General features: G+C 38.9%; 1 protein-coding gene across 1 annotated transcript in view; it reads left to right on the plus strand.

Annotated features, from left to right (window-relative positions):
- Positions 1-12,919, plus strand: part of LOC116724477 (NACHT, LRR and PYD domains-containing protein 12-like) — a 71,622-nt gene extending 58,703 nt beyond the window's left edge. The window contains exon 9 of the mRNA XM_032570197.1: positions 12,615-12,919. Coding sequence (XP_032426088.1) covers positions 12,615-12,792 — 178 coding nt within the window. The 3' untranslated portion in view covers positions 12,793-12,919. The remainder of the gene's footprint in view (positions 1-12,614) is intronic.
- Positions 12,920-13,420: the final 501 nt, after the last annotated feature.

Here is a 13,420-nt window from a genome sequence, read left to right on the forward strand (position 1 = left end):
AAAGCACTGAAATATCATCAGTAGCAATAATTTCAGCATTTAAAAGCTCAAATCTGACTTTATCTAGTTGAGTATCAAGTCCTTGAATGGGAGGTTTTAGACTCCTGGGTAGTTTGAGCAGTGAATGTAACAAACAGCCATTGATAGAAAAAGCTGCTGTTCCTGTAAATGAAGTCAACATGACAGTTTGATTTGATATGTCAGCCTCCTCTCCATCAGTAGAAGAGGCTACTGATGGATCTGATGATCCAGAGCAGTGCTTGCTTCAGAGTCAATACATTTAATCAGGTGGGATTTTCCACTTCCTGCTCCACCGTTGACATAGAAGTAAAATGGATGAGGGTTCAAAGCACAGAAACACTGAATACACCAGTCTCTTACTGCATAGAACACACAGGCCTGGTTCTGGTTCTGGTTCAGATTCTGATCAATTGTGCGTAACACAGCTGGATCAATTGAAGGCTGTTCCCTGATGACTCTGACTTCTGTTCCAGCATCAGACTGATGACTGTAGTCGGGGGCAATATCCTGTTCTTTGTCCTCATCAGAATATCTCTCAGATTCTCATCACACTGTAATCTTACAGCTTCAGATTCAGGAGCAAGAATCCACCATTCATCAATCACATTGTCTCTGTTTTGTTCTCCTTCTTCCACTGCACTCTGAATCTCCTCACAAAAGTTTCTCATATTTGTCTGTCTGTCTTAATGCTTTTCACAGACTCAATGTCCTCAGAACAAGGAAGTTGTATGCAGCCAGAATAGTAGAAGAACTGATAGGTTTGGGACCATCATAATGTTGAAATAATAATAGTGCTGACTGAATACCAAAATGAATTAGCGGCATTTTAATGCTGGCTGAAAAAAAGAGCCAAACAGGCAAGAAGGTGAAATCAGTGACAAACAGGTCTCCACAGCAGAGAGATGGATTACGGCACTCTTCCTCCTCCTCCTCCTCCTCCTCCTCCTCCTCCTCCTCCTCCTCCTCCTCCTCCTCCTCCTCCTCCTCCTCCTCCTCCTCCTCCTCCTCCTCGCCGCGCCCCATCCTCATCCTCCACCACCTCAACTGAGTTCTGATGGGTCGGTTCAGATGGTCTCTGAAGATCAGACACCAGAACAGAGGCGGATCAGAACCAAAGCCAGCAGCTCTGCTGAAGCTCAGGAGAACTCTGAGTCCAGATGTGGACCCTGGTCTCCTCCAGAACCTCCTCTGTTCTGCTGTGGAGGAACTGTGTGGCTTCAGTTCTGCAGCAGGACCTTCTCAGCTGCAGCAGAAGAAGAAAGGACTTCCTGTGTTCAGGTTGGATAGAAACCTGGATATTTTTCTAGCTTGTGGCTCTGCTTCCAGCGTAGATGTTCTCCAGGGTTCTGATCTGGATCTAGTGGACTGTAGAGCTCATCAGGTTTCCTCTCATCCACTTTGAGATCTTCAGCCTCCTTTAGATTCAACCTGAAGCTTCTTCTGACGGAGCTGCAGCTAATATTTAGCTTGATGTTTATTATTCTAGCCTCAGTGTTCTGTTCTTCATGTGACTCCACTGAATCCAACTCTGATGTCGTCCACTTCAGAAGTGATGAAGATCCATTTTTCTTTCTCTTCCTGCTCATTTCTTTCCAAAGCTCCCATTTTTTCCAGGAGGATCTTCAATGTTCTCCAGCTCTCTTTAGATGATGAAGGAACTCAGACTGACTCCACCCGGCTGGTGCTCCAGGTGAGCAGAAACAAACAAACCCTAAAGTCGTCTCTGCAGACCAGCTTTAGATTTGGATCAACTGAACATCAAGCTTCAGTAACGTCTCAGTTAAAGTTTGTTTTCCAGATCTGAGGTCAGAAAGTTCTGGTTTCCATCATGTCCCAGTTCTTAGTTCTGCTTTTTTCTGCTTCTTTTTCTCCACTGTCCACCTAACAGAGACAAGAGGATTAAAATGCTTCATAGAAACGTTCTCAGATCTCAGATCCTCATTGAACCTGATGTCTGTAGTTTTAGTCAGAAGCTCTCCCAGATGTTCCAGATGAGAAGATCTGAGCATCTGGTTTGGTTGATCCAGAAGGTTCTGGACTCATCCAGAAACCCAGAACAACTGGACTCCAGTCACACCTTAAACAGAACATTCTGCTTCTAAATCCAGACTGGACCGCTTGATTTCTCTGGACCTGAAACATAAAGTGCTGTGAAAAGTATTTGCTCCTTTACAGATTTCTTCTGTTTTGTCTTTTTGTCCACCTGAAATGTTTCAGATCATCAAACTGATTTTAATATTTGATGAAGAAAAACTGATTAAATTCAATAAACAGTTTTCAAATGATGATTTTATTCATTAAAGGAAAAGAGCTGAAAACCAACAAACACAAAACCAAGAAAAAACACAAAGCTGGAAAAACAAGAAAAGAACAGAAATAGTTTTGGTTTTTGGGGGTTTTTTTTCAAAATATCTTTTACTAGAATTTTCTGCTATATAGACATACAAGAAAAGAACATGAAAAAAAGAGAAAAAACAAAAAAACAAAAATTAACACAATGCCGTCCCTCCCTCCACCCCAAAAATAATAATAATAAAGAAAAACACACAAAACCCCAGGGCTCACCATCTACACAAAAAGAAAGTAAAGATTAAGTTTACATGTCACATTGTTCGATAAAATATAGGAATGGGGACCAAATATCATTAAAGTCTTCAAGTTTTCCTTTTGTTATACAAGTCAGTTTTTCCATTGCCAGGTTGTTGCTCAGTAGTTTGACCCATTCATTTATCTTTGGTCTTTCTGGGTTCCTCCATTTCAGAGCAATCAAATGTTTAGCCTGCAAAAGGCAAAAACTCACAAGCTTCTTTCTCTTTATAGGTACTTTAAATCCATCTGGAAAAATATACAGTAGGCATAACCACAAGTTTACTGTCCATTGAAACATCCTGTTCAATCAAACGAGAGGTGAACACAATAACCTCCTTCCAGAAAGTTTGCAGTTCCATACATTGCCACATACAATGAAAAAGAGTACCCTTATCTATATTACATTTAACACACACCTCAGGAATATTTGAGTTGAAATGGTGAAGTTTTATAGGAGTGATATATGTCCTAAACAACCACTTGTATTGTAATAGTCTAAACCTTGTGTTAATAGTTTGCGTTTGTGCTAGTAGACAAGAGTTGTTTCATTCATCTATAGAGATTTCAGTTTGCAGATCTCTTTTCCATGCTTGTAAATATGAGAGACTATTTCTTTTAAGGCTAAAAGCAAGATATTATAAAATTTGGAAAGTAGACCCCTACTCTGATTGTGGTGAGTGGCTAAATATTCTATGGTAGAGAGTGGAGGTTCAGCAGTGGATTTCAGTGACGCAAAACAAAGCTTCTAATCTGTAAATACTTAAAAAAATGTTTTTGAGGCAGACTGTACTTATTTGCCAGCTGTTCAAAGGACATCAAAACTCCTTCACTTTGAATCATTTTAACAGTTTTAAAATGATGATTTTATTCATTAAAGGAAAAGAGCTGAAAACCAACAAACACAAAACCAAGAAAAAACACAAAGCTGAAAAAACAAGACAAGAATAGAAATAATTAAACAAAGTTTAAATTACTGTCAATGGCAAAAATACAAAGTTTAAACTGAAAAAAGCTTAGATAGAAAAACAAACATATAAAAACTTTCACTCTGTTCTACATAAATCATCATCAAAATCAAAGCAGCAAAATATTTCCTGTATATTTTTCTAAAACATCTTCAAGGATTTCCAGCTAAGTTTATAACAAACTCACAAAAAAACAAAATAAACTTTATTTTATTTGTTTAGCAAACATTTTAAAGAGAGAAAAACTCTTTTATCTCCTCACTAAATTATTGCAAACTAGAAATCCCTCTAAATTACCTACAATTGTTTTAATATTCATCCTAAATAAATCATTTTCTATTAGTTTATAGTTTGTTTCTTTCATTTCTAACAATGTTTCTTTACACCATGAAAGGAGTTTATTATAGACTTTGTAAATAATCAATATTGTTCTGATCTCTACTAAATCAAACATTTTAAAGTATGCACTTTCATTTTTTTATTTTCTTGTTACTAAATATTACAATTTTCCCATAATTTAGTGTTAATCTATTTTTGTCACATCATTAATATTTGTAATTCTCCTTCCATTAAACTGTTGCTGCTCCAAACTGACCAGATCAAAATAATGTATCAGTAAATAAATTAAATGTTAACAAATTAGATTTATTGCATAAATCATTTATGTAAAGTAAGAAAAGTTTAGGACCCAGTTCTGACCCTTGTGGTTTTCCACAGGTAACTTCTAGTAAATCAGAATTCATATTATTTGTGCATTTTGATGTCTTGAGTAACTTTTACCCAGGAATGTGAAAAGCCTCATGATTCAGAAATAAGAAAGAGAATAATTATATAAAATATATATTGGAGACAGTTTCATAACTTAATATTCAGAAGTTTGCTTCCATCTCCTCAGGTTTTGTCAGAATCTCCTTCAGTCTAATTTGGGGTCAAATGTTCTGGTTTCCTTCCACAAGGTTCTCATGATACATTGCTGGAGTTCTGGTCCATTCCTTCTTACAGAACCGGTGACGGTCTTTACAAAATATTAACGTTTTTATGACCAAATTGGTAATAAAATGCCAACCATCAGAAGGCCTGTTCTTCAGGTCAGAGAAGCAGAATATTTTCCTCTCTTCTTCCTCCAACATGGTGCAGACATGGCACATTAAACTGAGCCATGGCTGCTGTTGGCAACAGCAGCTAAAAAAGATTTGCAGAGAGGCAGAGGAAGCTGCCATCAGCTGCTGCACTTCTACTATCAGTCCACTAGATGGAGACATGGAGCAACATTTACATTCACTGATTCAACCTGAACAACAGGAAGTATTTTAGTTCACAATCATTAAACTCTACAAGTGGAGAAGATTAAATATTTAATATTCTGACTGTAAAAACACCTTTTAACTATTGTTGTTTTATTTTGAAAGGGCGCAACAGGAAACTGTTTATTCTGACTTTAATGGTGGAGATGAGAATTTGATATTAGGGAACAAAAATATGAAGCAGTTTGTTCAGAGAAGAAAACAGAGAAACATCAACTGTTCATCATGTTGTTTGATTCAAGTTCATCAGTAATCTAATAATCCTGTAGATTAACTTTCAAAAGGAAGAGAGATAAACGTTGAGTTCAAATCATGGGGAACATTTTCTCCAAACATCAGAGAGAAAAAACAAGCAGGAAAGTTCCTGAAGAAAAAGTTCAACTAGGAAATAAAACAAACTTACAGTTTGTTCAAACGATCCAAACAGATGAAGAAAAGGATTAATCTTCTCTGATCACTGAAACAGAGTCTCACTTTTTGTTAAAGATCATTTCCACCCACACAGCCATTGCACAGAGCATACAGAGATAAAACCAGCTGACCAAATGTGCTATAGCTAAAGTGGAAGACTTCTCATGTCAGGCTGTAGCAGCACCGGTACTGTGGGTCCAATCAGCTGATTGTTTCTGCTCCAGGCTGAACTTTATGTGCTGCTGTGAACAGTTTGGTGTCTCCATTGGTGGATTGATGGGAAAACTGAGAGCATCAATTTACTGGACTGAACTGGAGATTGATAAAATACGGAGTGGAGTTTTTCTTCTGTGCATTTTTTGTGCCATAAAGGGATTGGAAACCAAATCTGGAAAGAGTTTGGACTGGAAAGTAAAAACTAGATTTAATAGAACTCCATTAAAAACTTTAATTTCCAGGATTCCAACCACAGATAGATGTTGGAGGAATTTGTGGAATGGTCGGTCATCACACACGTCTTCTGGGACTGACCACAAATAAAGACCTTCTGGGAGGAAATGAAACAGGAGATTGAGGACATTCTAAGGACAGATCTCCCCATGGAGCCTCTTCTATTTCTGCTGGACATAAACACCAAGGATTTACTCACTAAAGATCAATGTTACATATTGTTGCACCTTCTGCTACTAGTAGCAAGAAAGACAATTACACTAAACTGGATTAAATCCTGTTCACCAACTGTTGCTGAGTGGAGAAAAAACTGGAACATGACAACATGATGGAGCGTCTGACTGAACAACTAGACATGAAAATAGATCATTAAATATGAAGTTTAGAAAATAAATATTGGATTTGAAAATTAAATGTTTACTTTGGTAATAAATATTATTTTGATGCTAAATATTTAGTTTGTATATTTAGTTACTTTAGTATTAATAACATGGTGAAAATATTAGTTGTGAAAAATGCATTTTCACATTTTTTCTTTATGACATGATGAATAAACTAAAATACTGTTCTTCATTTTTTTGTTATTATCCATCATCACTACAGTCATGATCAAAAGTAAGTAACACCCTCATTTTTATCTGAACTTCCTCATGAAGATTTTATCAACCTGCCTCTGATTTCACCTCAGAGCTTCTACTTCCTGGTTCTGTTGCTCTGAAGGAAGAAAACTAAAACACCATCCGTCCACATTTACTTTCGGTTTGAATTTAGGCCATATGTGGCCCCAGACCGTTAGTTGGGTCTCAGTCTGTTGTTTAATTTTCTTCTTTAACTCTTTGGATCGTTTGAACAAACTGTAAGTTTGATTTGTTTATTTCTTGAACTTTTTCATCACTTTAACTTTTTCCTGATTGTTTCTAATCTCTGACGTTGTAGAAAAGTTTTTCTTCTGATTTCAGCTGAAACTTTAATATCTCTGCTGTTTGAAGGCTAATCTACAGGATTATTAGATTATTGATGAACTGGAATAAAACAACATGATGAACAGCTGATGTTTCACTGTTTTCTTCTCTGAACTGATTCATGTTTTTTATTCTTGGTACTGAACTCTAGTCTCCACCATTAACGTCAGCAACAGTTCCTATTGCTTCCTTTCAAAATAAAATATTATTAAAATGGGTTTGATTCAGTCAGATTATTAAATAGTTAATCTTTAATGGAGCGAATAATCCACTTGTAGAAATTAATAAATATTAACTAAAAATGTGAACTAAAATACTTCCTGTTCAGGTTGAATCAGTGAATGTAAATGTTGCTCCATGTCTCCATCTAGTGGACTGATAGTAGAAGTGCAGCAGCTGATGGCAGCTTCCTCTGCCTCTCTGCTGTCTGACTGCATTCACCTGACAATGATATGAAGCAGAGAAGAAGAGCCAATCAGAGGAGGAGCAGCTGATCTTTTTCCAGCTCTAATGATGTAAAGGATGATCAGAGTTGATGTGCAGATGAATGATGTGTGTTTCCTCTGCAGGTGAAGGTAGAAAGTGTGTGTGACCTGATGTGAATTCAGCAGCATGGATCAGTGTGAGGACAGAGAGGAGGGAGTCCCTCCCTCTAAAACCACTCTGTGTGGGGAAGATGAGCCCCAGAGGAAACGTCAGAGGTGAGGTCACCATCTCTAACTGGTCCACAGCCCTTTTCACACAGCGTTCACTATATCAGGCACAGAAACAGAACGTGGTGATGAAGCTGCTGCTGCTCCTCTTTGCTGATTAAGTTTTAATCATCATGTTTCTATCATGATCCATCAGAGACTCAAACCAGAACCAGAACCAGAACCCAGCTGTGTGTCCTTTAAGAGCGACAGGTCCAAAGATTTTTTCATTGACTTTAATCTCCTGGATCTCCACCATCAGAGAGGTGAGCTGTTTCTAACTGCTGTAACTGTATTGTTTATATCTGTTATTGTGGCCATGTGATGATAACAAGTTCTGTTGGGGTTCTGTTGTCATGGAACATTAGAATAAATTTCAGGTTATTTTTTGTTCATATGCATCACATAACATTGATGTGACACCATGGAGACAGTAAAGTCCAAATGGATTGTGCTACTGCAAAAATTAATTAAATAACTTGAGTATTAATCAGGTCCATTTAGATCAACAATCTTTACCCAGAGCTTCTACACGTCCATCTAGTTTACAGAAGTCTTAAAATTCGATCTGATGTTTCACTGAGATCAATTTAACCATCAATCAGGTAGTGATGCTGCCCCCTACTGGCCAGTTATTTACACCATACATAAGCAATTACTGCTGATGAATTCCGGAAATAAAATACCAGAATAAACTTTTAAACCAGGACACAATTCCATAAATTATTATGTTGACATGACATTTGAATAACAAACATTTAATTACATTTATTCTGTTTTGCATCAACTTATTTTTTTTCAAAACAAATGTATTAATTTATTTTGTACAATATTAAAATTAACACAAAAAAAGTTTCTATGAATTAATTTCATGATTATAATTACATCTCTGTGTTTCAAACATCATCCAATATGACGCATTATCTACCATTTCTACAGTTAAACTAAATAAATTATTATCATGCAGATCTGATTCAGCAGTGGGCTTCAGTGTCTCTAACGGACCATCTGGTTCTGATTGAAGCTCCATCAGATCCTCGTTTGATGATCACAGTGGAAATGATTCCTGGTTCGTCTCCATGTCTGAGCTCAACACTAAGAATCACCAAACTTCTCTCAGTCATTCACAAACCAACATGTTTGTCTCAGAATCAGATCTTTCTGCTCTTTAAACAAGGCTGGACATTATTCAGGAGGATCAATGATCAGGAACATGTTGGAGGATTGGACCGGTTCTGATGGGAATCATTAAAACTCAAGTTGATTATCTGTTTGGTTCTGTTGTGTCTCACAGCTCTTTATTTTACACACCATCACACTAAATTAATCTATAAAAACAGAACCAAACAAGGACATATTTTTTACCAGGTTCCATCAGTTTCACACAAGAAGAACCAGAACCCAGCTGTGTTTTCCTTTAAAAGCAATAATTCAATGGATCATAATGTAGTGGTGGCAAACAATCAACAATATATTGTGATTGAGTCCGCACATTTTAATTTAATAATTGTTACAAAGTAACTCAGTTAGCGGTGTCGCTACCACAGGCGTTAGAAAAAGAGCACACAAAACATCCGTTCCCACCACCGTCATCAACCCTAGCAACGGCGAAGTGATACTGACCCCCCTCCGCAACCACGTCAAACTGTGACACAACTAGGAAATAAACACACACACACACACAAAAAACACAAAACAGTATTAATTTACCTTGACTATTTCATCAAAATGGCCTGTGTGCCACAATAACATTGACTTTAAATCTCCTGGACCACCATCATCAGAGAGGTGAGCTGTTACTAATTGTTGTAACTGTAGAAATAGAACCGGTAAGAACCCAGATGTTCCCAGTTATATTTACAGAGGTTTGATTTATTATCTACAAAAATCAGCTGCTCTGTTCTAATGAAAACACCATCTTATCTTCATATCTAGTGTGTTGATGTTGATGTGCTTCTGGTTCCTGCCTCCATGTCAATCTGTGGAAGACATTTCCATGACCTCCTCCATGTCCACATCACCTCAGATTTATTCATAGGAACCTGATGGATTTCCCACACTGTCCTGAAGACCTGTGTGGACAGAGCCTTCACTTCCACTGTGCACAAGCTCTCAGACATTCTCTCCGCCAGCATCAGATCTGCTGACAGTGTGGACTGTTACAAGTCCAACTTCAGCACCAACTCTTAAAATGTCTACTGGGTGATTCTGGTGTTACTGGTCTTCATCATTGTAGTTCATCTTCATCTTTCTAACTACTTTGTATTATTTTTATGTGATGCTCTGTTTTATGCTTTAAGGAATTTAATGTCCAACTCTTGGTGATTTTCTCTGTGAATACTGTTGGATGAATATTTCCTGACTTCCTAATCGTTTCTGGTTCCTCCACAGAGTGGACCAGCAGAGCTCAGAGGTTCCCAGTGGTCCATCTGTCCAGCAGAATCAAACACAGCTGGACTCCATATTATGGTCTGTATATGAACAACTACTTTTCCATGAGTTCTATTCAAAGTCATCTTCATGCTACACTTTGAAGACCAGAGGACTGTCAGTCTGTCCAACATGCATCTGGTGTTTGGCCTCCATGATTTCACTCTGTTTCCTTATCTATTATTCTATTCCAGCTACTGGAGAAAAACATTGTCACTTATGTGAAGAAAGAACTGAAGAAGATCCAGAAAGTTCTGAGTCCAGATTACCCAGAATGTTCAGAGAGTCAGAGAGATGATGAGGTATTGGACGGTGATGATGAAAAAACAGAGGAGCAGCAGAGAGGCAGTGATGAAGATCACACTGAACTTCCTGAGGAGGATGAAGCAGGAAAAAGCTGGCGGACCGTCTGCAGAACAGTAAGAAGATTTCTTCAGAGATTTCAAATGATAGATAAATCACACATTTACTGAAGTGATGTAACCAAATTCAAAAGATGATTTTCTTTCATATCTGATTTTTGTTATTGTGTTAATTTAGGTCATTTGGTGCAGTTTGTTCAACATCAACTTAAATCTGGTCTGAAGAAGAAGTTCCAGTCTGTGTTTGAGGGGATTGCTAAAGCAGGAAGTCAAACCCTCTGAACCAGATCTACACAGAGCTCTACAAATCACAGAGGGGGGACTGGAGAGGTCAATGATGAACATGAGGTCAGACAGATTGAAACAGCATCCAGGAAACCAGACAGATTAGAAACAACAGTCAGACAAGAAGACATTTTTTAAAGTCCACCTGAAAAAGATCAACCAATCAGAACAGTGATGACAAAGGGAGTGGCTGGCATGGGAAAACAGTCTTAACACGAAGTTCACTCTGGACTGGGGCTGAAGACAAAGCCCACCAGAAACATCCAGTTCATATTTCCATTCACTTTCGAGAGCTGAATCTGCTGAAGAGAAAAAGTTCAGCTTGGTGGAAACTTGTTCATTACTTCTTAGTGAAACCAAAGAAATCTGCAGCTTTGAACACTTCCAGGTTCTGTTCATCTTTGATGGTCTGGATGAGAGGTCGACTTCCTCTGGACTTCCACAACAAGGAGATCCTGACTGATGCTACAGAGTCCACCTCAGTGGACGTTCTGCCTGACAAACCTCATCAGGGGGAAACTGCTTCCCTCTGCTCTCCTCTGGATAACCACACGACCTGCAGCAGCCAGTCAGATTCCTCCTCAGTGTGTTGGCATGGTAACAGAGGTCAGAGGGTTCAATAACCCACAGAAGGAGGAGTACTTCAGGAAGAGAATTCAGAGATGAGGAGCAGGCCAGCAGGATCATCTCCCACATGAAGACATCACGAGCCTCCACAATCATGTGCCACATCCCAGTCTTCTGCTGGATCACTGCTACAGTTCTGGAGGATGGTTGGAGACCAGAGAGGGAGGAGAGCTGCCCAGCACCCTGACTGAGATGTATATCCACTTCCTGTGGTTTCAGACCAAAGTGAAGAAGGTCAAGTATGATGGAGGAGCTGAAACAGATCCACACTGGAGTCCAAAGAGCAGGAAGATGATTGAGTCTCTGGGAAAACTGGCTTTGATCAGCTGCAGAAAGGAAACCTGATCTTCTATGATTCAGACCTGACAAAGTGTGACATCGATATCAGAGGCAGCCTCAATGTACTCAGGAGTGTTCACACAGATCTTTAAAGAGGAGAGAGGGTTGTACCAGGACAAGGTGTTCTGCTTCATCCATTGAGTGTTCAGGAGTTTTTGGCTGCTCTTCATGTTCATCTGAAATTCATCAACTCTGGAGTCAACCTGATGAAAGAAACACAAACATCTGAGAGGCCTTTCATTTAGTGACTCTAAACAAAAATCTCTCCATCAGAGAGCTGTTGACCAGGCCTTACAGAGTCCAAATGGACACCTGGATTTGTTTCCTGCGTTTCCTGCTGGGACTTTCACTACAGACCAATTCAGAGACTCATACAAGGTCTGCTGACCACAGACGGAAGTAGCTCAGAGACCAATCAGGAACAGTTCAGTACATCAAGGAGAAGATCAGTCAGAATGTGTCTGCAGAGAAAAGCATCAATCTGTCCACTGTCTGAATGAAACTGAATGATCGTTCTCTAGTGGAGGAGATCCAACAGTCTCTGAGTTCAGGAAGTCCCTCACAGATAAACTGTCTCCTGCTCAGTGGTCAGCTCTGGGTTTCATCTTAGTGTCATCAGGAAAAGATCTGGATGTGTTTGACCCTGAAGAATACTCTGCTTCAGAGAGGCTGTTCTGAGGCCTGCTGCCAGTGGTTAAAGCCTCCAACAAAGCTCTGTAAGGACACAGATTGTTACAGTTTTTTATTTTGATAGATAGAAATCCGCTAATGATGAGATAAGCCTATATTCATGTTTCAGTTTATATATTGGTGCATTGTTTCTTCAAAGTGTCCCACTGTGGGCGGACGTGCAAAAGAGAAACAGACTTACTTCAGCAGCTGAACAGAATGTTGAATATTAAAGCAAAAAAAAAAAAATCATGTTTATGTTAAAATTGAAATTGGATTAATTTTGTTTATTGTGTAATTTTATAATTATCTTTCCAAAATCCTTGTTGCCTGTAGTTCTGTCCTTTAAGGATGGAGGCCCAACTATAAATTGAATCTGTTCACACCAAACATATAAGTATGTGTAAAATAAGATAGATCCTTCGTTGTCCAATAAAAACATTGTTGATTTGAAAGAACATAAAGTTTGAGGAATTGTTTAATAACAGATTTTTCTCTGTCTCCTTAGACTGAATGGCTGTAACCTCTCAGAGAGAAGCTGTGAAGCTCTGTCCTCAGTTCTCAGCTCCCAGTCCTCCAGTCTCAGAGAACTGGACCTGAGTAACAACAACCTGCAGGATTCAGGAGTGAAGCTTCTCTCTGCTGGACTGAAGAGTCCAAACTGCAACCTGGAAACTCTCAGGTAAAATGTTCACAATCCTAGTGATTTCTATCCACTAGCTGCTAGCAGAGATTGCCAAAAGTATTTGACCACCCATCCAAATGATCGGAAACAAGTGTTCCAATAACTTCCATGGCCACAGGTGTATGAAAGTAGACTTAGACTTAAACTTAGACTGACTTTATTGTCATTTTGCATGCACAGGGTGTACACAGAACGAAATTTCGTTGCATACGGCTCAGGACAATGTTTTGAGGTTCCAATGTTGTGAGGTTACTCCAGAATAAAATAAACTACAGTATAAAATATGAATATAAATATGAATATAAAATATAAAGTGCAGGACTGACAGTAAAATGGAAGTTACTTAGCTATGTATATGTGCAAGGTATGAAGTGGAGACCAGTTTTTGAGTGCAGTCCAGTTAAGAGTTCAGCAGTCTGATGGCAAGTGGGAAAAAGCTGTTTCGGAACCTGGTGGACCTGCACCGGATGCTGCGGAACCTCTTTCCAGAGGGCAGCAGGGAGAACAGTCCATGGGGGTGTGAGGGGTCACTGACGATGTTTCAGCCTCAGGACACGCAGCGCTGGGATGAAATGTCCTGAATGGAGGGAAGGGGGGCCCCGATGATCCTCTCTGCTATCCGCACCACT

Source organism: Xiphophorus hellerii, chromosome 8 (genome assembly GCF_003331165.1).
Source record: "Xiphophorus hellerii strain 12219 chromosome 8, Xiphophorus_hellerii-4.1, whole genome shotgun sequence".
Taxonomy (NCBI): Eukaryota; Metazoa; Chordata; class Actinopteri; order Cyprinodontiformes; family Poeciliidae; genus Xiphophorus; species Xiphophorus hellerii.